The following is a 24,864-nucleotide window of genomic DNA, read 5'->3' on the forward strand; positions in this document are numbered from 1 at the left end:
TGTGTCCAGAGCCCATACTGAGTTTTGAAATTTGATTCTGCCTCTCTTCAATCCATCATTTCATTATTTCACTACTCTATTCTCTGATTCTATATGTTTTGGCATTGTTGCAGAATAAACGTGATTGCATCTTGCCTAATACCCCCTTTTGCTTCTCATGATGCCGAGTATCTATCAATCAATCTATGATCTCTGTAATCGCATAGCATATGGGCATTTGAGGTGCGGGTAAATAGTAGTTGGTGGTTGGCATGTGGTTCTCAGAGTTGTTCTCAGATTGGAGTGAGTGATGCGGCGTGAGGTGAGAGTTGAGTGAAATTTGCGGACTGTTTCGCTTCGACTGAAGAGGTGACGTAGCGCAAGGAGATTTGTTTGAGACAGTCTCGTGCTGAAGAAGCTCGCTAGGTAGTGAAGGAAACCAGGTTGTAGAAGAGAGAAGGAGAGGACTTGTAGCGTTGTTGGGGAAAGATGTTAGGGGAGAAAATTGAACACCAATGTAAAATGTTGAACAAAATATGTTATGAAAAACAATGCTAGCATTGGATAATAGAGAACGATTTTTTACTCTAATATGCTCCGCCATCACACCACAACGATAGTATATCTTTCTAGACATGAGCATCGATGTGACCAACTCATACACCTAGTACAACTGCCAAGTTCTGGTCTCCTATGTCGAGATATATCAACAACTTGGTCCAATCTCATGAGATATGGGGGTTCCTGTATAACTACAAGCAAACACAGGAAGCCTTGTGAACCGGGTCAGCCCCTAGTGGAAATGAGGAAAGTAAGTGCCATAGATGCAAAAGATACAGATATCAAAATGGCCAAGAAGTAACGACTGCCACATGCCAAAGAGAGCCGCCCCAGCAAAACTTTTGATGCCAAAGATAGGTCATAAAAACAACCTAGACAACCAATACACGCGTTATTATAACAAAAGGCATTTACCACGCAGCATGACCACCGTCTATACGGAGATCACTACCAGTCATGAAACTACTAGCATTAGAAAGCAAGAAAACAGCAGCACCGCGGTACTCCGAGGGATGGGATAAACGGCCAAGCATATTCTCTGTAGCAAATTGCTCGCGACGGTCAGGATACTCGATGAAGAGCATCTCCAACATCGAGGTGAGAATGTAGCCCGGGGAGAGGGTGTTGACCCGAATGTTATACTGGCCCCATTCGGCGGCGAGATTGCGGGCTAGTTGGATGACGGCTGCTTTGCTTGCGTTGTAGACGGGGCAGATTAGACCCTGTTTAGACCTGTTAGCGTGGATGGAAATATCATAGGACTGTTGAGAATATAGCGAGTCGCATGCTAGGGTATGAATGATGTTATAGGGAAGAGCACACGGCATCATGAAAGCTCGATAAGAAAACCAGACGTAAAAAGGAACAAAACGTACTCTATTAACAACAGTACCGCTCATGCTAGCGACTAAAGCGATACTACCCCCATTCCCAAAACGAATCATCTGCCTCGCAACAGCCTGGGCAGTCATAAACACACCCGTGACATTAACCTCGAGCAAGGCATTAGTATCTGCAGCAGAGTGCTCCAGAGCAGATGTCTCCTGCTGAATAGCAGCAGCCGCGATCAGGCCATCTAGACGACGCTCGCGGTTGGCGATGTCCTCGATGACAATATTGAGCAAGTCTGTGTCGCGCACATCGACGCAGCGGTACTGCAACTCGGTACACCATACCTTGGCATGCTGCTGGACTTCGATGAACTCCGGTGCCTTTTGTAGGAATGGGTTATGAGTTATCGGGGGGTATTCCTTTCTGGGTGTTGAGATTGTATCACGATAGTGACACACGTACCGGCTCTTTCAGATAATCCAGAGCGTATACCTTTGCCCCCGCTTCTAACAGAGCCTCTGCTAGCGCTAGACCTAGACCTCTACCGGCGCCCGAGACTAGGATTACCTTGCCTGCTAGGCTGAAGTCGGGGATTTGGGTGTTGTGGTCCAGGTGAACGGGGTGAGTTGGAACATGGGTGTAAATATCGATTTCGGCTGGCATTGGATATTTGGATATTTTGATATTGGTAAAGGGATGATAATTAAATGAGTAGATGTTGGGATAATAAAGTAGGCAGCGGGGCTAAAGTCTACTGGACTCCAACCATGGAACCAGTGGGCCGAGAGCGCCTTTATAGTTTTTGGTTGATTTTCCAGGGTGCCGGTAGGTCGCGTGAGCAGGAAGTCAAGGGAAATGACACAAAGTATTTTTTTTTTTTTTCGGATGGGTTTTGAGTTGGAAAAGATATGGTCACTAGAGCGGGTGTGATACCTGTATACCTGGATTAGCACCGCTTGACAGTTAACTTAACTTACCGTAGCGCACCTAATTCAACCTAGTACATTGGAATGTATATATCTCCACCAAAACTACATCAAATTAATTATATAAAGTCATTATCCATCTAGACATACATCTCTTCTATACCATTGACTGCGCACATGAAAAAGAAGTTGACTATTAAATAAAAACCAGAAGTTATTGTTGGAACAATACAGGTTATTTTACCACTAGACCACAGCAAAAACAAGGTTCCTTTTTATGGCCTAGGGGGACCCTTATTCCACCCTGACAGTTATATATAGAAAAGTCTCTTGCACAAAGTTTGCTTTTTTTAGCCGCCTTCGTATACACCTCAAAAGACATCTAAAAAGACCATCTGAAAAAACATCTAAAGACCGCCAAAAGACTATCAGAAAGACCAAAAAGACAAAATGCCGCATAAGACGTCGACTATTATCGAAATATTTAAATCACAAAAAGTGCAGGCCAAGTTCCCGTTGACCCAAGGGTATCCTCAAACTATCCTAATGGCAGCGCTTTCAAGCATGGGAATATCCAGGAGGCTGGTGATATCCAAAGTTACGGGATTGTCCGTGGGCCAACTCTGGCTCAAGGAGCCGTTGCTCAGCCAGAGGATATTCGGAACTCGTACTGAAAGCAGGGGGCTCGTAAATATCCTTAGCTTTGCGGAAATACCAGAAGTTGGAGATAACCATGATGATAAACATCAGCCCAATATCCAAGGCATAAGCAGGCCATTCGTGCCTCGAAAGATAGGCGTCTGTACCAGTCGCATATTCCACCAACCGGTAGATATTTCGGACAGTGATGAGCAAACTGCAGAGATAGAGATTCCACAGCCTGATAGTCACATTCACGCCTTGGTGAACGACTTGCCCTCCGCGGCGGGAACGGGAACTCAATCGGATGTGGAAAAGAACGGCAACCAAGGCAAATATAGCAAAGAAGAACACTTGCAGGCCGAGACCAGCGAGAATTATCGCTTTGGCCAAGTTGAGCTTGGATTGAGACTCGGCACGGAGCAGGATAACGACGCCGACGGCTTGAACAAAAAAGCAAAAGATATCGCCCGTGACGAAAATCGGGGTGACCCAGTTTATGCGGATGAAGGATAACTCTGGGTGCCCTGATTTACGGATCAGACGACCGAGGAACATGTAGACCGAAGCGGCGAATAGGATGGGTGCGAGGAGGATCAGGATAGTTTGGATTTCGTATGGTGACTTCTTCTGGAGGTGCTTGCTTGAATCAGCTCGTGCGAGCAGGCCAACGACCTCAACTATAAGATGGTAGAGAGATTAGCCGTCGCACTTTATTTTAGAGGAGAAACATGGGGGTCATACACGCTGCTGCAACAAGGATCACAATGCCAAACCATTGTCGCGTCCTTATTATCCTCCATATTTGAACCAGGCTGACCACACAGAACAGGATGGCAACTGCGAACGCTGCAGGAATGGAGGGTTTGTAGTACGTATAGTAGGGGTTCGAAGCATCGTCTGCTGTGGACATAGTGAGGGTATTATCCAAAGTGATTAAGGTTTTATTATCTGGAAAGAATAAATTATCACTCCCTGGTCACCAACCCCATTTAAAAGACAACCAAGTTGTCAGATTATACTAATTAACAAAAGCACAATGTATATTTCAGGCTACAAACTATCCAATTAGCTATCTTACCGCAGCTTTATCTGAGGCTGAGAGAACGCAATGGTAGACCATTAAGATTGACCAGTAAGATATTATCGCTAGTTGCTAGCACGAAGAGGTTTCCCAAGTAGGCAATCGTTGAGCTAGTGGAGAAATCCCGTAGCAGCGAATCAAAGACGATGAAACTGAAAGGAGCCCTAAGATCACCCGTAAGGCTGTTTGATGCTGACGGATTGAAGTGATCCACATCGGCAACTCAGCCTCTCTCCACGAACTAGGCTACTCTAGGTAATGGGTGCGAGACCACTTAATTGGTCAACCTCAATATTTTCACTGACATGTAGATATCCATATAATGGGGGCTGTGCCACAGCACTTTTAGGGGCTAAAAGCCATCTCAGCTGGGCCCCTTTCAACAAGCGATTGTACAGAGCCCAGGTTGGGCTCCTATTATTGATCATGGCCAACAAGCAAAGACTTGCAAGAAGATGCGATGAACTGCATGTCGAAATGCTTATTACATGTCAGAATTCCCTGCACCGTCTTGGTCCCAGTCATTCAGCTCAGTCTGTCATCAAACATGCATCTACATATATGGGACGCTCTATGGGGGATCCTAACAGGTTTGATATAGAAAAAATGAAAATTTTCCAGTATTTAGAGTAAAATTGGGCATTTACAATCCCTGACCATCAATTCAACATAACTTCCACTATATAAACTATCTTTCATAGAGTGGTTAGCTTATCTATAGCTGACTCGCAACAGATGTCGCAGAGGTAGAGTTTAGCATCTTGAGATGTGTGAGATAACTGCTCAAGTGCTTTTATTTTTCTCATATATAAAAAGTCTTAGACATTGTAAACCCCATTGCATGGGGCGGCCTCCGGCAGCAATCACGCTTGCCAACTTCAACGCCTGGAATACAGATGCATTCCAACTAAAATCCTAAATCTAGAGAAGAAAGAGAGAGAGAGAGAGAAAAAAGAGTAAGCGGGGGATCTCTAGGGATTAAATAGTAAAGTATCCACGTAGGAAATAAGCTCTCTTTCCTGACAAGGACCGTAGAAACCTGTAGAACAAAGAAGCAAATAAAGAAAGAAAGAAAAAGCAATAAAGAAGGCAAGCAAAGAGATTAAGCAAGCATAGGACAAAGGTTATGATCAGGTGGATCGTGACATTAGGTAGTAGATACCAGACGCCTCTCCCCCAATAGATTTGATGCATAAACTACTGAAATCGCTAGTCCTTAAGATAAGAAAGGTTGCATGACCGCAAGGCCTCTAACGACCGAGGCGATACATTTTCAAAACAGACCCACGAACTGTCTTTCCGATGGCAACTACAGGAATGGACTATCCATCGAGGGTCATCTGGTGTCAAACCAGGGCCAAGATTAGTCCATGTTGTAAGAACCAGAGCCAAATCAGATCCATATTCACAAACTTCGACATGGGGCTCTGCGGTGCTTATGCGGCAGGTATAAGTGGAACTGGGATATTTCTTCCACTAATGTAGGCTTTCACCACGGCATCATATAATTTGGCACGTCTTTGACGCGAGATGTGTACGCAGATAAACATAACGTGTTAGTTCTGGTTTCCTACCGTTAACGAACATCATCTGCTGGTTTCTTAAACAAAGACCCGGTGTCTTTGGACAGATCTGTGCATCTATCGAAAAGAGAGAGGTGATTTCAGGGCACGATGATGGTCCAGGGTGGGTGCGAACTTGGGTGTAAGATAACGCTTCAGTGCTAATTCCAAACTTTTTACCATGGTAGAATCTCCTCATAGCAAGCTGAAGACGGATAAAGTAGAATACTCGGTGAACATGGAGCTCCTTCAGGTCTTGATCTCCCAATCTTAAACTAGGGCCACCATTATCTTGTAGGAAGCATCGAAGAGGACATTTTTGCTGGTTGTATGTCACGCCAGATAGACCAAAGCATTCTGAACCATCATACTTGTGAAGAACATGGCAAATGTAGCAAACGAAGTATTTCGGTATATCTCGTTCCAATCGGCGTAAAACGCGCAGTTTGGTTTTTCTTGATAGCTGAGCGGATTGGTTTGATGGTTGAGCATGGCGAAGAGCCGACGATTACAGAGTGAAATGGAAATACGATCACTCAGAGGGAGAAAGTCGGTTATTCATAACAATAGCTCGACAGGGAGACCGGCTAGCGTATTCATCATGGGAATCTCACAAGGTGGAGTACGCCTTCGCCATGATCGAGACACCACTGAAGCGCAAATATCGAGGATTGCCTGCATGTTAGAGGAGATCTTTAGCTCACGCAGATAGAGTTGAAGTCAAAGTTGACTGAACAAGTGGAAAATGAAGGTGAGGTGGTAGCCGGGTAGTATTAACGAGAGTAGTGGTTGTTTGATGAAATGATAGTTTGAATGTCGGGTGATTGTATAGGAAGTTCTCATAATAATTGAAGCCATAAATCTACATGTAGCTCACGACATTTTGCCCAATTAGGCATAGTAGGTTCATTTCGCCTTAGAGCTTACAGGTGACTCTTTAGTGACTCCCTTAAAGACTATTATCCTAAATATCACTAAGTAACAATATACTTGGGCCCTAAGCGCCCTCGACAGGAATAATACAGCCATTTTACCACTATACCATAACAAAAAACAATCGGTTCCTGTCTAGGGCCTAAGGAGGCCATATTCCTAGTTCGACAGCCCTTATAACGCGCCGCATCCCGATTGGGAAATTCGCATCCGCGGCCTAAAATCTGGTACATACATTTACATACGTAGACTGTTGTCCATCGTCTCTAGTAAATATACCCAAATACTAAACATATACTATTAGACTGAAGGGTATGTGCCTTATATAATACCACGATAAGGGTACATAGAAGAGCGTGGGCTAAGGCAATACAGATAACCAGATGACTCCGGATGACGGCCCAACTCATGACTTAGGATGATACACTAATCCTGGATGATAACTACCTACTGGGTAGGTAGTTTACAAAAAGCGTGGCTAAGCAAAAAACAAAGAACCAAAACTAGTTAACCAGTGATTATTTAGGCAGAAGCATTCCAATACTAACCGTGAGGTTATAACCCGGCCTTCGAAGCAACCTTGGCAGTGCTATCAAACTCGTTTTGTCTAATATGTTTATTCTCTCATACTCTTCCAGGATGTTGACACCGGTGACGTACCTGGACACAGTTCCACGCTCGCCCACCACTTTTATCACCGACTCACTACAGACTGCGCCTTTCCTAACTTTCACCATCTTCGTTCTCATTCATATCCTTTTCGCCCCGACCATCATAACCTTGGTGTTCAAATTGTGCGGCTTAGCATTTACCACAGACGAGTCGCAAGAGACTTGTTCAACGTGCGACGGAACCGGCGTTATCGATGTGCCGAAAGATAAACAATATAGACCGAAGTTCAATGAATTTGGAGATTCGAATTGTCTATTCTTGGGTTAAGAAAAAATTGAAGCGAAAATTCCCTATGACTGGGAAGATTGAGAATTTTATACGAGGTATTCGGGGACAGTTCTCGGCTATCCTGGGTTATATAATATATATTGTAAATAAGATTAATATACGGGCAATATATCAATAAGAACCAGCTCGAAGGCCTCCGGGGTAACCGATCTAGGCCCTCGGGATTTAAGGCCCCGGGTTGCCACGGCATTACCGGGTGGATCCCTGGTTATCAAGACATGGTTGTTGAATCAGTGGAGTTGATTGCGAATACGGGGTAGGTGGTGTACAAGTCGGCTAATGTTGATCTGATGTGCATGGAAACTGAGTTATTTACAGAGATTGAGAATTCAATAGATATTGGGACTTGTGGCAATGATGATATCGAGCTTACGACAGCTCTGTGACGTATCCAATGCGGGGAACGAAAAAGGGCAAAAGACCTTATGTGGAGCAGGATTGAGATTTAATATTCAAAATCAACATTCAGAACAAATTCCGTGAGATATATGTTGTATGAAAGTATAAAACAAGAAATGCCAAGCCTCTATTTCTTTACAGTCAAATCGTGAAATCATACCTAAGTAAACAATGATAGATAAAATATGGGTAAATGTCCAGAAATGGGAGCACTATAGCACACGGGTTTGGATATTGAGACAAACCCCCACAAATATGAAAAGAATTGTAGAAAGGAAAATATGTCCGAAAGAATACCAGAATGGAGCAAAATCCCGATCGAGCTCAGTTCGAGATCAGTTCGAGATCGCATGGGGTTCAGTCGAAGAGTAATACTGGTTCGAAGCATGTCCATTACCAAACTTCTGCTCATGCCCATTCTCAAACGCCTGGTCACTGGAGCTGAGCCGACGCTCCCCAGCATGGCCAGCACCATCTCTGCAGGATGAGACAGCGCGATCAGTCGCAACGGGTGTAACCGCGCCCTTCTCGTGCCAGTTCACACCCTCCAACTTGAGCTGCTTACGCGCCTTACGGCCACGACAACAAGCCGCGCAGCAAGAGCCGATCTGAATAATAAAAGCGATCAAACTGAACGCCGAAGCGATCCACATAAAGACCAGCATCTGGGTGCCGACATGCGCCTTGATATTGATGCTCGGGTCTGCGTTTGAGAAGACATTGGCGAAGATCACGAACATGACCGTCGCGACAGCCGACCCGACGACAGTCACCAGCGCGGTGAAAAATGTCAGAATGAACATGGGCAGGGCGCGCAGCCAGAAGAAGGTGCGTCGACGGTGGGGCGGATTACCCGCGGGTGGGTGGCCATCGCTATAGCCTGCTGCCCAGGCTTTGATGCTCCGTGGGTGTCGCGAGGACACGGCGAGCGGGGTGACGAAGATCAGGACGAAGTTGAGGACTGCTGCGGCGAGGAGGAGTCCAAACATCCAGTGGGAGGCGGTGCGGGCTAGTTTCAACGGGCTTTCGATATCGGCTGGGAGGGCGACTGGGTGGGGTGTTAATATTTGCATACCAGGGGTCCTTGCATGCGGGGATATATGTGCAACGTACTTGTAGCACCGGCCAACAGCTCGTTCAGGATGATCTCAACTGGGTTGAAGGCATAGAGAGTCTCCGGCTTGGAGCAGTGAGTGATTCCCAGTCCATTGTATCCTTCGCAGAAGTTCCATAAGCCGACCTGGTAGAAATCGTGCAATCCGATGGTTTGGGCGATGGAGTTGATCAGGACGGCATTTGGAATGGATACGGGGATGATATTGGAAAGATCGAGGTAGAGAAAGTAGGTACTGCGTAGGACTGGTTTATTAGAGGTGTTGCCAATGACTACCAGTACCAAAAAGATCCAAGCGATCAAATATAACAGCGACCGTAGTAGGCGATGCCAGTGAACGGTGGATTTTTGCTGACGGTCGACTGGGCTAGTGGACTTGAAAAAGGGAAGCTTTCGCTTGCCATTGTTCCCATTCATGATAAAAATATGAAAAGGGAAAAGGAGAGAAAAGTCCAGGTCCCCAAAAGGAAAAGAGAAGAGGAATTAGGGTTCTCGGGAGGATGACGTTAGGCCATGAAATCTCCCGATTACCTTGTAGCTCAGGCAAAAGATAGGTGTTTTTAGCTTTGGAGTTTACCTTGATTTAGTGGATTTATCGGGGTCCATTTGGGTCCATTTGGTTCAAATTTAAGAAATTTCACCAGATCGTCGCGTTTCTCGTGCGATCGTCAGTGGCTGAACGCTAGTGGCATGGCCCCTGGCCTACGTGGACGATCATGTAGACTTAATAGTAGTACAGAAAAAGGAATGGAGTTGATTGAAATGAGAAAGGGGAATATCATGGCCAATGAGCAGATCAGAAATAATGATATACCATAATCTCTCGTATTAATAGTACGTTGCCTATATGTTGTGAGACAAAAGAGTCTAAGCCCAACTAAATATGTAACAGGCAGCAATCGGCATGAGAGCCCAGAGGCCGGAGATCGCTGCCCACTTCCCACTTCGCCCCCCTAAAATGTCCCAAAATGTCCCAAAATGTCCTTTGGGATATAAAAATATCATTGGCCCATCATTTTGTTCCTTTGGTGGTCAACGTCATTGGTAAAAATCTCCACATGCCCTCCGATTAGGTAAGTTGAAGTATTTCCCGACATCTTCTCCTATTTTGGGACATAGTTATCCCTATCACACAAGTATGAGGTGGCCTACTATTCTTCTCGGCTTCCTCGCCGTTGCCGTGGCCCAGGACTCGACTACCGAATCCTCCTCCACGGACGCCACGGCGTCGGGGCAGACTACCACCGATGGAATCACGGTTGTGTCAGTCACAACTCCTGTGGCCATTCCCTCGGGTACCTACCAAGACCCCAGTACAACAATCACACTGAGTGATGGCGACAAGTCGATCATTACGTCGACCACCCGGCACAATGGCACAATGACCGCCTCCAACACCACGGCGGTCACCACGACTTCCGACTCCTTGACTTTGCTGGTGGGCGGCGGAGGAACAACAGTGATCGGGAACAATAGTATGAACGCGACTGCGACTACGACTAGCACAGCTACGAATACCCCTGTCGTCAATACCCGTCCTTGCAACAACTACCCCGAGTTATGTACTAGGAAGTACTCCAACATTACCATGGTCGCAGCGCACAACAGCCCGTTCGTGCGCAAGAACAACATCGCCGCTAACCAGGTGCTGGACGTGACGACACAATTGAATGATGGAATTCGCACGCGTAAGTGGAGTCGGAGTCACGAGATATTTATTATTCAAAAAGGAACACTTATTAACCTATGAACTAGTGCAATTCCAGACCCACTACGAGAATGGCACAATGTACCTGTGTCACACAACCTGCCAATTGCTCGGCGTCGGCACCCTCGAGAAATACCTAACCGATGTCAACACGTGGATGCGGAAGAACCCCTACGACGTGGTGACCTTCATCATCGGCAATTTCGACTATGTCTCGCCCGAGAACTTCACCACCCCGATCTACAACTCCGGTCTGAAGGACCTGATCTACACCCCAACCAAGGTGCCGATGGCTCTGAATGACTGGCCCACGCTCTCAGAGATGATTCTCAAGCAGAAGCGCGCAGTCTTCTTCATGGACTACCAGGCCAACCAGACCGCGTACCCATGGTTGATGGATGAGTTCTCGCAGGTGTGGGAGACGCCCTTCTCACCCACCGATCCCACCTTCCCTTGCACGCAGCAACGCCCACCCGGTCTGTCTGTAGCAGCCGCCAAGAACCGCATGTACATGGCCAACCACAATCTCAATTTGCAGTTGAACCTTGGTTCTCTGAGCTTGTTGATTCCTAATTCTGCTCAGCTTGACGAGACCAATGCCGTGAACGGCAGTGGCAGTCTGGGTGCAATGGCTGAGAACTGTACCGGTAAGTTTGACTTGTGTTGGATTTGGATTTTTATTGCTTTTCTAACTTGTAACAGCAATCTGGGGCCGTCCTCCCAACATGCTTCTGGTTGATTACTACAACTATGGTAATTTCAACGGCTCGGTGTTCGAGGTCGCTGCTCGGATGAACAATGTCACTTATAACGGTCAATGCTGTGGCAAGACCTCTGGCGCTCTGCGCGAGGTCTCTGTCGCTGGTATGTCAACGGTGCTTCTGGTGATAGTGGGAGTGCAAATGGTGATGTCTGTGTTCTGATTTCCACGATATCTATGATTATTTTGGGTGCATGACCAGATCGGTCGTCGGCGCTAGGTTTCTCTTTTTTCTTCTTTCTGGCCATATATATTACATTATACCGGATATGATTTTGATATAGCACTTACATATGTACAATGTTGTAGTTATTTGATCTATACATAACAGCAGAGTCGGTAGACATGCCTTTCAAAACTCGAACTCTAATGAAAATAAAATAATTCAAAAGAACTTCTCAACTCCTTCTCAAACCAACAAACCCAACATAAATACCAAAACCAATATCAATCTCCCATCTCCCATTCTACACCCCATCTCCCCGACATCACATGACCTCCCCACCGCACCGCAAACCAACTCCACCATACCCTCAAACCAAAACCACCCCCTCACCACCTCCACCACCTCAAACCTCAGCTGCACAACCGCCAAAATGGTCGACATCGTCCCTCTAAGCAGCTACCCCTCGTACATCGACCTCCTCCCCTCAATCCAAACCTGCAACATAACAAACCTCCCCGAGAACTACTTCCTAAAATACTACCTGTACCACGCCCTGACCTGGCCGCAGCTAAGCTTCGTGGCCATCGTGCGTCCACGCGCAGGATACAAGACCAGCTCGACAGGCGCTGGAATCGCAGGCGATGTCTCCGGGGAGTATCCCAAGGTCGTTGGATATGTTCTCGCGAAGATGGAAGAGGAGCCAACAGATGGGAATCAACATGGCCATATTACCAGTTTGAGTGTTATGCGCACGCATAGACGGCTTGGGATTGCGGAGAGGCTTATGCGGATGAGTCGTGAGTGATATCCTTTTTTTTTCTTCCTGATTTTGGATTTTGGACTTGGATTTGGATCCGCATGGTCTTACATGGATTTTGCTCTTGCATTTGCGGGACAATTACGGTTTACGGTATGGATGCTAATTGCTATGATTCTATAGAACGCGCAATGGCCGAATCCCACCGCGCGCATTTCGTCTCTCTGCACGTGCGCATGTCGAACGTTGCCGCACTGCGTCTGTACCGCGACACGCTCGGCTTCGAGGTTGAGAAGGTTGAGGATGGATACTACGCTGATGGCGAGGATGCGTATGCTATGCGGTTGAATCTTCAGAACATGTGGCTTGATTGGAAGGCTATCGAGAAGCGGGATGCGGAGAATAATAAGGAGAAGAATGGGGACGAGGAAGGGAATGAGGATGAGGGCGAAGAGGTTGGGGAGCTTGGGAAGAAGGATGCCGAAAAGATGATTCGGGTTAAGGTTGGGAGGGGACTTGGAGTTGGTGATTTGGTTGAGAAGAACGAGTCCAAGGCTTAGGGGGAGATATGGACGTGAATGTGAATATAGATGCAAATGGGGATGAGTGCTCTTTGTATGTATAGATCTCTTTTTGCAAAAAAAAAAGTTTTATTTCAATGTATTTGGGGTGTGCGTAGATTGAGATGCGAATTGTAAGTTTTTTTTCGTAAATGTAGTATGTATCAATGTGAATCGTAACTTCGTCGACTTCGCTGTGGTCGAGACTTGAACTATACATCGAGAAGCAAAATCATGTTTGCCCGTCCTCCCAAGGAAATATTGAACTCCAGGCTGAAAAGAGAACTAGAAAAGAAAAAGAAAAAAGATCAACAATACCAAGCTTTTCCAGATCATTTACTTCCCGCATCATCATCCTCCTTCGACTGTTGCTTCCTCACCTTGCGCGACAACAGCATGTCCTTTAGCCGACTCGACGTATCTGCCGACTTCACTTGCTTCACAGAGGCGGAAGAGCCCCCAGTAGGCATCGAGTCCTGCGTACTTGGCCGTGAGACAGAAGGGGAAGGGGGATTGGAAGCAAATCCAAAGCCGACATTCGAGCTATTCGGTGTAGAAACCGGACTAGGCTGTGTTCGTGTGCTAACCGGACGTGCAGGCAAAGGCGGGTTAGATTGCCGGGGATCTTCCAGCCGCAACGTCCCAAGCTGCTGGTCTAGCGGTTGGTCATGCATATGCTTCGCCTTATCGCCGTCATTAGCGCGAGCTTGTCGGACCTGGCGGCGTCGAGTACGTTGACGTTCGCGTTGCTCGTCTCGTGCTCGACGCAGCGTGTCTCGGAACGCTTTCTTGGTGGCGCGCATTTCTTCTTTCATGGCGCGTCTGTCAACTGAGTTGCGTTGCTGTCGTTCGGGTGAGTCCCAGCGACCCCAGTCGGCGTCGCCAGATTGTTGGTTGTTTTGTTGATTTTGGTTGAAACCGGCTCGCCAGTTATTTTTACCGGAGAACTTGGCTTCTCGGCGGGACTCTTGCAGGACAGAGAGTTGCCGGCGGAGATCGACGGCGGCGTCGTATAATACCCGATCATGACGATCGTCTAGAAGTTCCAACTGAGTGCGCACTGTCGCAAGGTCTGTAACGCCTAGGTCCGATGTTGTCGAGATGGAGTCAATTGAGCTGAAAGAGGATTCGGATGAGACGGAGCTCACTGATGCTCGTCTAGTGTGTTCCGTCGTGGGAGGCTCTATCAAAAGCTGATCTGTTGGGGACTTAGGTTTGTTGCTATCGTCCTGGTTGATTGACTCGGACCGACCCGTCGGATTAGGACTTGTCACAGGGCTAGGCCGTTGAATGGGTGTCATTGGGATATTAATCATGGGACGAGGCGAGTTATCCCAGGCCGGCCGGGGGTAGTAGCCACCACCGTATTGAGGTCCAGCTATTGGTGCTTTCCGGCCATGAAGCCTTGCCTGCTCTTCGATCCAGCGGCCATGTGCAAGAGCCTGCTCCTCAACCTGCCGTCCATAATGCTGTGCCTGTGCACTGATTTGGTCTCCGTATTGCATCGCCTGTTCGCTGAAACGCTCTCCATATTTCTGCGCTTGTGATGCGATCTGTGAAATCCACCCAAGGGACCCACTCTTCTGGGTGCCGTTATTGGGATACTGCGGTTGTTGCTGCGGATAGTTCCAGTTGCTCCATTGCCATGTGCCTTGTGGAGGATGGGGGTAGTATTGAGGTGGCTGGTTAGGAGATATGGGGGGAGGGTATGGAGGAACACCATATACTCCGTATGGAGATGGAGGCACATGTATTTGGGGATTGTGGAGCATAGGAGGAGGCACCGACCATGGGGTCGGCGAAGAGGCGTGCTGCCCAGGTACAGGCGACGGGGCATTTGAATTTCGGATTGGCTGTCCTTCTATTGAACCCGTTGCCGCTGGATAGCATCGGGGACATAAAGCGGACGACGGTGCAGAATCAGGTTCACCCACATAGACAAAGACAATCAGAGTAGCCCGGAGCTCGAAAAAGCATTCGTTCCATTCGGCGACAACGGCAGCAATTCGGGCCTTCCGTTGCTCATCAGTCTCTTGTGGGCGATCTTTGCGGTCCCGTCTAATTTCCGCTCGCAATTGGCGTGGGAGATGCTGAGAGGACGCAGCCAGCCCTAATTGCGGCGGAAATAGATACTTCAAGAAGGTATCCCAGTCCTGCTGGGTAATCTCGTTTAAGCGCGAGGCCCAGCACCGCGGCCGTCGTGGAAAATCCTTGGCTTCACTCCGGGGGTAGATTGTCATATGATGTTGTAGAACACCCCGGCTCTCATCTAGGGCCGAGGGAAGCCGTTCCTCAAAGTACGCAGCGGCGGATCTGAAATGCGTCGGCACGACTGTCGGCGGCGTTGGGACACGAGAACTACTGGCATCTTGCGGCGGAGAAACACTCACTCCAGAAGGGATTGAGGCCTGAGAAGAGTTGTTATTGCGGCTGTTCGTTGGTGCGAGTAACGGGTCGACGGCCGAGTACGGGGGTGGTGGAGCTTCCTCTTGATCCATTTTGAGAAGGCGGTTACGGTCGGCCTGGGAAGAGCAAAAGGGCAGCAAGAATGCAGTGGCCTAAGAAGGGCTAAAGATCTTCTGTCAGACCTGAATCCCCATGCTGTGATAAGATAACGAGGCCCTGGGGGGCGGTGGAAGGCAGCAGGATTACTATCAATGGGGGACTGTCAGCGTACAAGACTTCGCATATCATTTTTGAGAGACGTCATGTCCTACCTATAGATCAGATGAGTGACTCGCAATGATAAATGTATGCTGAGACCCTAATGAAGGAGGACAGACGAGGAAGAAGGTGGAGGAGTGAACAAAGTTGACATCGGGAGATTGGTGGAGACGATAAGACGGATAAGGCCGGATAAGCCATATCGATTAGGTGTGTGTATGTATCTGTGGACATACGCAAACCTCCAATGTTGGAATACATGTGTTTCCAAGAAATGATCCCATGTTAGGAAATCAAATACCAAAGTGGCCTTTATGGCTATCATACACCCATTTTAACCCCGAAAAAATAGGGTGTCGGTGATCCTTTCAAATTGTATACATGGATGAGGCTGAGGAACTATATATATTTCACGAGAATATATGTAAATGTCATTTCTATCAAATGGTTTAATTCAAATTACAATATGTAAAAGGTACCCCTTAGTTTTGTTGCATATAAACCATAATAGCAATACGTCATTATAGATTAAATCTCATAGGTAATCAGCCTCAACGCCTTGAGTCCCAATGGAATTCTAGGAGAGGAGAAAGAGAGGGGTGTCACTGTGTTGATTGACTGATTGGAGAAAAGAAGGCGAAGGGAACAGGAGCAAACTAGCTACTTGGCAGTCCTGACCAAATCCTTGATCCCAACAATATTGAAGTACCGGGGCCATGCTGGTTGTATTGGAATTGTCATCTACCATTCGACACAGTCAAACTAGCTGGACTTTAAAGAGCACCACACGATCTTCGTCTTTAGACCCTAAAGTGGCTGCATTTGAATGACACCGTCCATTACCATGCTCGATGTACTCCGTATGTACTATAATCTTTTGTACCATAACTAATATCCTTCAGAACTCCACTCGATAGATTTCCCCGGCCCTCTATTCCCAACACCTAAGACATCTAAAGCCCGATCTATATATTCGTTGGTAATTGAGTTCTTATACCGACCTTTGGTCCGTCTTAACCGACTGTGCGATTCATACGACTCCTGTCCCAATCAACCTTTTCGGCCTGGTCTGTTCAGGCTGCATGATGTAACTTTCGTCCTATCCGGATCCCTAATAGCGCGTCCATGAGTGAAGCTCTGCAGCACGACAACAGGAACCTAATCAAGCTGACTTAATGTCCCCCGGTTTACTAGACAAGTATTTTGTCAGGGTCCACAGGTAGAAGGCCTATCAAAGAGATTCTCGAGAGGATAGTGGATGAACATTATACACATTCAGTTGTACATCCTTAGAACTTGATCTAGGGGGATACAAGGAGTATCCTAGAGATTTACCACTGAATGCCTATCGACGCTAACAATGCATGCAATATGCGGCGGGATGGATATCCCTTGATGACATGTAGCCCTGCGTCGTTGCTCTTGTAAGCAATGTTCATTAGTAAAACTCTTTTTTACCATCTGTCCCGACAAACTGTGGGGATCTTAGGTGATAATTATGTGTGTAGTGCTCTTTCTGTCTGTATCCTGGCTGCGTATACCTTAGCTTACCTCATGTTCTTCCCTCAAACCATAAACGATGGTGATTGAATTTTTATTGAACACACCAACTTCGTTAACCTCTTATATCCTGCTATCATGTTCTGTAAGACTAATAAATTGTAACTACTTATGTTAGGAAAGTTGCAAGTGCAAGGTTAACCAGTATCAACATTTGATCTGGTTTCCTCCGCGCGGTAATCTCGTTCGGTTCTAAGGCGATAGGTACATGAATGATCATCTCATATAGTAGATCCTCGCCACATATATGGTATATTTGATCCTTTGAGTGGGGCTCTCAGAAGTGCTCTTGGCGTGCATTTATATTCGCTATATTTTTGCATCCGACGATGAGTTCGAAGAGCAAACAACATTATATTATTCCCAGGCCAGGATTGTTTCATCCCAAGTAAATGGATGGATTCAGACTATACCAGATTATACTAGATGCTAGGCATGGGTAATTCATGTTAGTGCTTTTCGATTCAGTCAAGGTGCGTAGACTACTTATATTTATTTTTTAAATTAAGTATACGCAATGTCTTTAGATATATTCGGCTAAGCTAGTTCTTACGTAGTGACTTATAAGCGAGGTTATATTCTAGCTACTATCCCCGCCATCGTAGAATCTTTATCAGCTTTTACCTTCTCCTCCCTTCTCTCCCTTTTCCCACACACCTCAAATTTTTTATTTGTCAAACTACGGGCAAAATACAGTTGCTAACATCTCGAAAGGTTGTGATTCATTCAAAAGGCTACCCAGTCGTGTCAACTGTGGTAGGAAACCTGTTATTGTCTGATCTTCGACTGCCGACTGAAAGACAACAAGACACGCCCGCACTACTGATTTACGCCCCCGAGGCGTAGTCAAATATTTTATTCGATTCATCAACACAGTAAGCACTCCAGTCTGTATTGTGGGAATTTTGAAGAAATGTTATGAATTAACGTGGTGGGTTTCCGTATAGTTCCAGCCGAAGTATCTCTCACTTTGCAACAACGGGAACTCAGTCGACAAGAGGTCTTAACAACGACACGCCAAAATGTCTGCGGAGCACACTCGCAACTGGTCGACCCTTCTGCCGGCTGAGAGACCAACTGGTCAAATTGACCAGGCATTTCAGCTGCCGGAAATTGTCTGCTTTACGCTGTACCAGTTTCGCTGTGCTCTGGAACATCCTTCCAGCTATGTGACCTGGCGCAATGACATCTACCAGATTCTTAAAGTGCACAAGCTCCATCGCCTTATCGACCCTGGCATTGCCCGCCCTTACAAGGACTCACCCAATGCTAGAAGATGGCAAGAGATGTCGATTGAGGTCCGCAGGTGGATCTCGTGGAACTTGAATCCAATCCTTGTGCGCATGATTGTGAAAGAGATTCCTCGAGCTGAGCTGGCTGACGAGTTCATGTTGGGGGCCGACACGGTCCTTCGGGAGCTTGCCCGCAGTCCCGAGCAGGACTCAGGAGATGTCTCCGATGGTTTGTTCAGTCTCATTCGATGCGAGCGAAGTGATTATTCTAGCGCCCGGCAGTTCGTTCACCGTATTATGGAGTATTACACACACACCTTGAATATGAAAATGGGAATTCCGCCTTTTGTTCCTCTGCTGCTTTTGTTGAACGCAATTCAGCGTGATGTGGGAGAAGCATTTGTCAATGAGAGATACGATCAGCTGGAGAGTATGAACAACGTTGCCCAGGATGTCACCAAGGAACACTTTGAAAACGTTTACTTCGATGCCTTGGAGCACCTTGACTCGATGGGTCAGACAGCTGAGGAGGCTTTTCATCCATTGACTGAATGATGGTGTGTGATGATGATAGATGATGGAAGTCTGAGACCGACACCAGAGCACAAGAAAGACATGGCTAGCCTTTGTCGAGGGGTGGCCACTGGCCCTACAAAGGAGTGTTTATTCGGCCATGAAGATGAAATGCAAAGTGTGACGAGCTTGAGAAGGGGACGATGGCCACGATATGGAGGATGTTCTCCAAAAGGTTGTTTCGAACAGTTGATCAGCCCGAGAGGACAAAATGTGAAGGCACACCATCAATTGCTTGTAGTTTACATCAAATGAAGTTTGTCAAGTTTATTCAACACAATTATGCGCATTAAAATAAACTCAAGGTTCCCTGCGATATGAAAGTCGCCCCACACTGAAACCACGGCACTTGGCACCAAGCAATGATTCAGCGCCAAGAGATTTGCCAAGCTGAGGGGCTATGATTGGCTGCTGATTATGAATAGTAGAGCACTGAATCATCGTTTGGCGGAAGCTTCCGTGTTGTCCATCACGTTGTCCATGCAATGGAGGCCCTAAATTAAACACTTTGCCGGCTTGACCGAATTTTGTCAATTTATGAACCACTTTCATAAGCATAAGGGCATTTATGATTCAATACAAGCAGTAGGAATGCCAATGTCGGCGAATGAATCAGAGAAACGGGCATCCTCCGGGAATTTATACAAAGCCCCTCGGATATCGCCCTGCTGATCATAACCTGAAGTGTATCTTTTCTTAGAATTTTTGCTTTTATATCTGATCGATCCTTCCTTCTTTGCCACTCATTTTGGACTATTTAACCTTGCTTCTCCTTGGCACGCCCATCTATTTCCTTTCCCTCTATACTACCCCCAAACACCAAGGACATTCATTCCTGTTTATATACCGACAAACATTTGTCACTCATCATGGATACTCTCCAGAAAGAGTCCATCTCAAATCATGGAACCCTCAACGAGGCGGACAGTGTCAGAAACCTAACCCCGGACCTCGAAAAACAGTCAACAAACCAAACCGCCGAGACATCAACACAAACCAAACAAATATTCCCAGAAACCGACCTCAGCCGCGGAATAGTAGGCTGGGACGGACAAGATGATCCCAATAATCCCCAGAACTTCGCCCCCAGCAAAAAATGGTCCTTGCTCGCTCTGATCAGTGTTATGACTCTGATCTCCCCTCTTGCCTCGAGCATGTTCTCACCCGCCATCTCATACGTGGCGATAGAGTTCGGAGTAACGAATGAGACAATATTGTCTTTCAGTGTCAGCATCTATATCCTCGGATATGCAGTGAGCCAATCCAACCCCATCTTCTATGAAATCCAACCCATCTAACCTGACCGATCTAGTTTGGCCCCCTTCTACTTGCCCCTCTGAGCGAAGTCTACGGCCGCCGCGTCGTCCTCAGCGGTGCAAACTGGTTCTTCGTGGTCTGGCAAATCGGCTGCGCACGTGCAAACAGCATCGAGACCCTTATCGTCTGCCGTCTGTTCGCCGGAATCGGCGGGTCAGGATGTATAACACTCGGCGCGGGTGTAATCGCAGATCTATTCCCGCGGGAGCAGCGCGGCATGGCAACATCCGTCTGGGCTATGGGACCACTGATTGGACCTGTGATTGGGCCTATTGCAGGTGGATTCCTCGGAATGGAAGCTGGCTGGCGCTGGGTATTTTGGTTACTGCTTATTCTGGGGGGTGTGGTGTCGTTCGGGGTTGAGGTTCTGAACAAAGAGACCTATGCCGATGTTCTTATTCGGTGGAAGACTGAGAAAGTAGCCAAGGAAACGGGGAGAACGGATTTGCGGAGTGCTTATGACACGGATGCGGAGCATGCTGGTTTGGGACAGATTCTGGTCCAGAGTTTCAAGAGGCCTATTTTGCTGTTTGTGAAGTCGCCGATTGTCTTCCTTCTCTGCATTTATATGGTGAGTCTGAGCTTCGTGATACACAAAAACTCCTTTCCAAAATGTAGTTCGCTAACATTCTATCTCTAGGCTTTCATCTACGGCCTGCTTTACCTCTTCTTCACAACTATCCCAAGCGTCTTCACTAAGACATATGGCTTCTCCGTTGGGCTATCAGGACTTGCATATCTCGGTATTGGCTTTGGTTTTATTGGCGGTCTAGCAATGATCGCCTTCACAAACGACCGGATGGTTTCGGCAGCTACAGCAAAGAACGGCGGCAAGTTTGAACCCGAGATGCGCCTCCCAACGATGATCATCTTCGCCTGCATCCTTCCAATTAGCTTCTTCTGGTACGGGTGGACTGCCGATAAGCACGTGTTTTGGATCGTGCCTATTATTGGCATGTTTCCATTTGGTGTCGGCATGATGGGCGTGTATATGCCCATCCAGACATATATCATCGATTGCTATCCCAAATATGCAGCATCCGCCAACGCCACTTTGACAGCCACGCGCTCCCTGGTTGGAGCTCTGCTTCCCCTTGCTGGGCCGAAGATGTTTGGTAATCTGGGTATCGGATGGGGCAACTCGTTGCTTGGGTTCTTGGCTTTGGCATTCATCCCGGTTCCTATCCTCTTCATCAAGTACGGCAAGGTGATTCGGGAGAAGTGGCCTGTGGATCTTGATGGCAAAAAGGCTTGAGCTGCTACTATATTCAGGGGAATCTTACTCCCTACACATCCACCTTGTCTCTCTCCATGATCGGGATAATGTTTCAACGACCCACTAGAAGGTGCATCTGCGCAATTCATATAGTAGAGCTTAATAGAAAATTAATTCTTGTACACGACTATGGTCATTCATCAAAAAAGTTCAACCACGATTTTATTAATATCCATCCCCTCCACAAGATCTGGATACCGTCTAATAAACTCTGCCGTAAGCCCCCACCCACTCTCACTCATGATCGTCTCATAAAACTCCTTTTTCATGCATAACTCGTTCTGTTCATTGCGTTCAAGAACCGTCTCATTCCAAGGCCATCGAAGTTTAACACAACAAGCCATGAACCCGAACAAACCATCCCGGTCCTTGCCGTAAACATGCCACCGCCGAATTAAATTCAGCCTCAACCTTGGCCACGGTATGAAATCCAACACGAGCGGATGCGGAATGGTCATCTGGCCCTGCACAGGCCTGAGAAATGCAGGGAGTCGACCATAAGTCTCCGGGCTGGGCGCGATGACCCATCTCGAGAAGTGGTAAGTCAGCCAGCCAGTACCCAGTCGCTCCGGACCCCGGACTGGGCGGCGTTGCAGGGCCATATGAATCTGGTCTGCTAGCGCGTTTGTTTTCGTGCCGTATATGAAGTCAAGAGGTGAATTGGGAACATCTGGGCATGGGATTACCAGCTCCGGGTAGAGGAACCACGGACAGGAGATCATGGTGCGTGTGCCGAAGTCGTCAGTGTGTGGCGGGATTTGGTTCCACAGAGGCGTGGTCACGGCGGAAAGAGGCTCCAAAGAGGGGGATCGTTTTTGGCGTGGCGTTGATGCAGCCGAGATGGGGGCGTTGAGAAGGCTGCTTATACCATGCGGGGGTATTGAATCATTGAAGTTCGTTTGGAGGGAGAATTGGGCTTCTCGATTGCTCATCTCCTTATACAGAGATGACAGGTCATGGCTGGAGTCATCGGTGGCGGCCGGTTCCTCCAGTTCTGTCTCCCAGGAGTTGACCAGAGATTTCAAGCTCTTTTGGCGCTTGAGAAGAGCTTCATTTTGCTTGCGGAGCCCTTCAATTACTTGGAGAAGGCGTTGCACGCCTTGGTCGTTGTGATGCTGTTCACAGTACGCCACCTGTTCTTCAAGCTGGGATGTATGTCGCAGCTTCTTTTCTCGGAGAGTTTTCTGTGAGCGACGATCTCGAAGGCGCTTTTTCTCATTGGAAGACATTGCTTCGATGCTTTGATGTCGTGGAACGACGGGATCGGCGGATTTAAGGTGCGATATCTGCATAACTTGACATAAGTGGATTATGCATAATAATTATGCAGATATCTACAAATTCATACTTCGACTATCCTTTGTGCCATTTCTGTGTCTGGTTGATGCAATTCTTGCTTCAATGCTCTTATTTTCTAGCAATCTTCCCATGATATAATAGCACCAGTGGGTAAATTGAATTGGAGACTTCATTGGTTACGTCAACACCTAGGAGAGCAAATTAAAAATCCCCCGAGGAGGAAGAAAGTCGACAAATATGTCAGGTAACGCTAGGTCTCAGATATTGAGGATAATGAGGTAGACATTCCTTCACAACGCAGTGAGAGACATGAACCTTGATCCCCTTCAACCCCAGTGTTATTGGAACTCATCGAAAGGTGCGATCAGACGTTCAGCATCCGGCGTTGTCCTGGGGGAATGCAGCTCACTCGATGTTCGCGCCACTGGTCACGCTGGCAGTCCTATGAAGAATCAATACCCATGAACACAAGTTAGACGACTCGTTTGTATCTTGCTTACCTTGCCGCAGTACGTTGCAACTATACACTTCTTGCATTGCAGAAGCTTGCGACCGATGTCTTCCTCGATATTTCCACACTTGAAACAGCTATCAAGGTCGTTAGCATGAAGTGTCTTCATCCATCAGTCTTCCAGTCAAACTCACCTAGGCGCCTGGAAACTACGTGCAACCCCGGGGCGGTAGTGATCTAAGGCAGCCAGGAACTGAGCCCTTCCCGGAGCTCTAAAGCCGTGGTCGTTGAAGAGTGTGTGACGGGAGGTACAGTTGATTTGGGGCACTAGATCACGCAGATGCTGGAGATCCGCTGTGTTGATGCGAGCACCGGCTCGCATCATGAGAGCACCCAAGATGATAGTGCGGTACTTAGATTCTTGGAAGAGGTCATCTGGGTCCGATTCCTTGGCGCGACTAGCAGCGAACATCCGTTCTCCGAAGTTGCTAGTGTTGAGTTTCTGGCGGATGTACGGGACAATGACGTTGGCTAGCTCATAGGCATATTCGGCGGTCCTGTAGACAACAGCAGCCTCCGGTGGAGCCAACATGTCACTTTGATGAACCATTGCACTCAACCTGTACTCCCACTGACCTGTCTTGATGCCTAGAGTGTCGTCGGAAATGGAGATAACGATGTCAAAATCCTGGTCGCCTTCAAACAGACCTAAGATAGACGTTAGTTAAACCAGAGGGAGAGTAAAAGGGACGATACTCACGCCATCCCCATCGACCCATGATTATCGTTTGATCCGTGTCACTGTTGGGCTGAGCCTGATGTTGAGTGACTTGAAGCCTGGGACCCGAATCGCGATAGAAGAAGGTCAGTGACAGCAAGGTAATTGGATAATAAGGAAAGTTATGAGATGAGTTTGTGGATGAGAAAGTAGGAGAAAGTGGAAAAAATGAATCCACGAAGAAAGAGGAAGATGCGGTCTGCGACAATGGAGATAAGGCGTAATAACTCGTTTGCTTGACTTTGTGAGACATCGTGGGATATAAAAGCCTGCTATTGCCTGTTTTGTTCACGATTGACTCAATTCTATCAATTTTGATTATATCCCTGATTATATACACGGTTTCTAATTTTGCATCGCCTTCATATACATCAGTAAAGTCTTATGCCGTCAAGGACAGACGCAGCAAAGCAACCGACTATTCTTGAACAGTGCGTACAGATATCAATGGAACCAGGGGAAGCCCAGATCATGGCGGTCAACGGAGACTTTCCTTAGGTATTCACTGGTAGCCTACATACCCGGGCCAGTCCAGAGTATGCAAACCTAGTTGATTCTAGGCTGTTTGTACTCGACCCGATGGCATAAGGCATATGCATCACTCGGCTGTTTCTCAACAATGGACATAGAGGCCGAGGTTCAGTCAAGGACCGGGTCAGTGACCAAAGAGGCTTGTTTCACACAGAGATTGCAGCTAGAAATCCGCAGATGTCCACTACGTCGTGATGCGACAGGGTATCCACGAAACGGCACTTTTATAAAATTCCATGAGATG

General features: G+C 47.3%; 10 protein-coding genes across 10 annotated transcripts; 4 read left to right on the forward strand and 6 right to left on the reverse strand.

Moving 5' to 3' along the window:
* Window positions 1–950: 950 nt before the first annotated feature.
* N7537_011978 (uncharacterized protein) lies at window positions 951–2,034 on the reverse strand (the record flags this gene model as incomplete). The annotated part of the gene is made up of 3 exons (XM_056903032.1): window positions 951–1,262; window positions 1,416–1,751; window positions 1,834–2,034. 3 exons carry the CDS (start codon window positions 2,032–2,034, stop codon window positions 951–953), a joined length of 849 nt encoding a protein of 282 aa, XP_056748319.1.
* Window positions 2,035–2,855: 821 nt separating this feature from the next.
* Window positions 2,856–3,849, reverse strand: N7537_011979 (RTA1 domain-containing protein; the record flags this gene model as incomplete). Its single annotated transcript, XM_056903033.1, has 2 exons — window positions 2,856–3,616; window positions 3,681–3,849. The coding sequence occupies 2 exons, from the start codon at window positions 3,847–3,849 to the stop codon at window positions 2,856–2,858; spliced, it is 930 nt and encodes a 309-aa protein (XP_056748320.1).
* A 4,516-nt stretch (window positions 3,850–8,365) lies between these two features.
* N7537_011980 (SUR7/PalI family protein) lies at window positions 8,366–9,405 on the reverse strand (the record flags this gene model as incomplete). The annotated part of the gene is made up of 2 exons (XM_056903034.1): window positions 8,366–8,922; window positions 8,988–9,405. Coding segments are annotated over 2 exons (975 nt in total), but the record flags the coding sequence as incomplete, so codon positions are not given.
* Window positions 9,406–10,126: 721 nt separating this feature from the next.
* N7537_011981 (uncharacterized protein) lies at window positions 10,127–11,619 on the forward strand (the record flags this gene model as incomplete). The annotated part of the gene is made up of 3 exons (XM_056903035.1): window positions 10,127–10,676; window positions 10,744–11,343; window positions 11,399–11,619. 3 exons carry the CDS (start codon window positions 10,127–10,129, stop codon window positions 11,617–11,619), a joined length of 1,371 nt encoding a protein of 456 aa, XP_056748322.1.
* Window positions 11,620–12,052: 433 nt separating this feature from the next.
* On the forward strand, window positions 12,053–12,939 carry N7537_011982 (peptide alpha-N-acetyltransferase complex A subunit ARD1; the record flags this gene model as incomplete). Its single annotated transcript, XM_056903036.1, has 2 exons — window positions 12,053–12,419; window positions 12,563–12,939. 2 exons carry the CDS (start codon window positions 12,053–12,055, stop codon window positions 12,937–12,939), a joined length of 744 nt encoding a protein of 247 aa, XP_056748323.1.
* A 332-nt stretch (window positions 12,940–13,271) lies between these two features.
* On the reverse strand, window positions 13,272–15,437 carry N7537_011983 (uncharacterized protein; the record flags this gene model as incomplete). Its single annotated transcript, XM_056903037.1, has 1 exon — window positions 13,272–15,437. One exon carries the CDS (start codon window positions 15,435–15,437, stop codon window positions 13,272–13,274), a length of 2,166 nt encoding a protein of 721 aa, XP_056748324.1.
* Window positions 15,438–18,185: 2,748 nt separating this feature from the next.
* Window positions 18,186–18,950, forward strand: N7537_011984 (uncharacterized protein; the record flags this gene model as incomplete). The annotated part of the gene is made up of 1 exon (XM_056903038.1): window positions 18,186–18,950. One exon carries the CDS (start codon window positions 18,186–18,188, stop codon window positions 18,948–18,950), a length of 765 nt encoding a protein of 254 aa, XP_056748325.1.
* Window positions 18,951–19,837: 887 nt separating this feature from the next.
* N7537_011985 (MFS transporter) lies at window positions 19,838–21,540 on the forward strand (the record flags this gene model as incomplete). Its single annotated transcript, XM_056903039.1, has 3 exons — window positions 19,838–20,221; window positions 20,281–20,856; window positions 20,926–21,540. The coding sequence occupies 3 exons, from the start codon at window positions 19,838–19,840 to the stop codon at window positions 21,538–21,540; spliced, it is 1,575 nt and encodes a 524-aa protein (XP_056748326.1).
* A 161-nt stretch (window positions 21,541–21,701) lies between these two features.
* Window positions 21,702–22,790, reverse strand: N7537_011986 (bZIP transcription factor; the record flags this gene model as incomplete). The annotated part of the gene is made up of 1 exon (XM_056903040.1): window positions 21,702–22,790. The coding sequence occupies one exon, from the start codon at window positions 22,788–22,790 to the stop codon at window positions 21,702–21,704; it is 1,089 nt and encodes a 362-aa protein (XP_056748327.1).
* Window positions 22,791–23,224: 434 nt separating this feature from the next.
* Window positions 23,225–24,090, reverse strand: N7537_011987 (zinc finger MYND domain-containing protein; the record flags this gene model as incomplete). Its single annotated transcript, XM_056903041.1, has 4 exons — window positions 23,225–23,302; window positions 23,361–23,448; window positions 23,506–24,019; window positions 24,072–24,090. 4 exons carry the CDS (start codon window positions 24,088–24,090, stop codon window positions 23,225–23,227), a joined length of 699 nt encoding a protein of 232 aa, XP_056748328.1.
* Window positions 24,091–24,864: the final 774 nt, after the last annotated feature.

Source organism: Penicillium hordei (genome assembly GCF_028827395.1).
Source record: "Penicillium hordei strain IBT 12815 chromosome Unknown utg000006l_segment0_segment0, whole genome shotgun sequence".
Classification (NCBI taxonomy): Eukaryota; Fungi; Ascomycota; class Eurotiomycetes; order Eurotiales; family Aspergillaceae; genus Penicillium; species Penicillium hordei.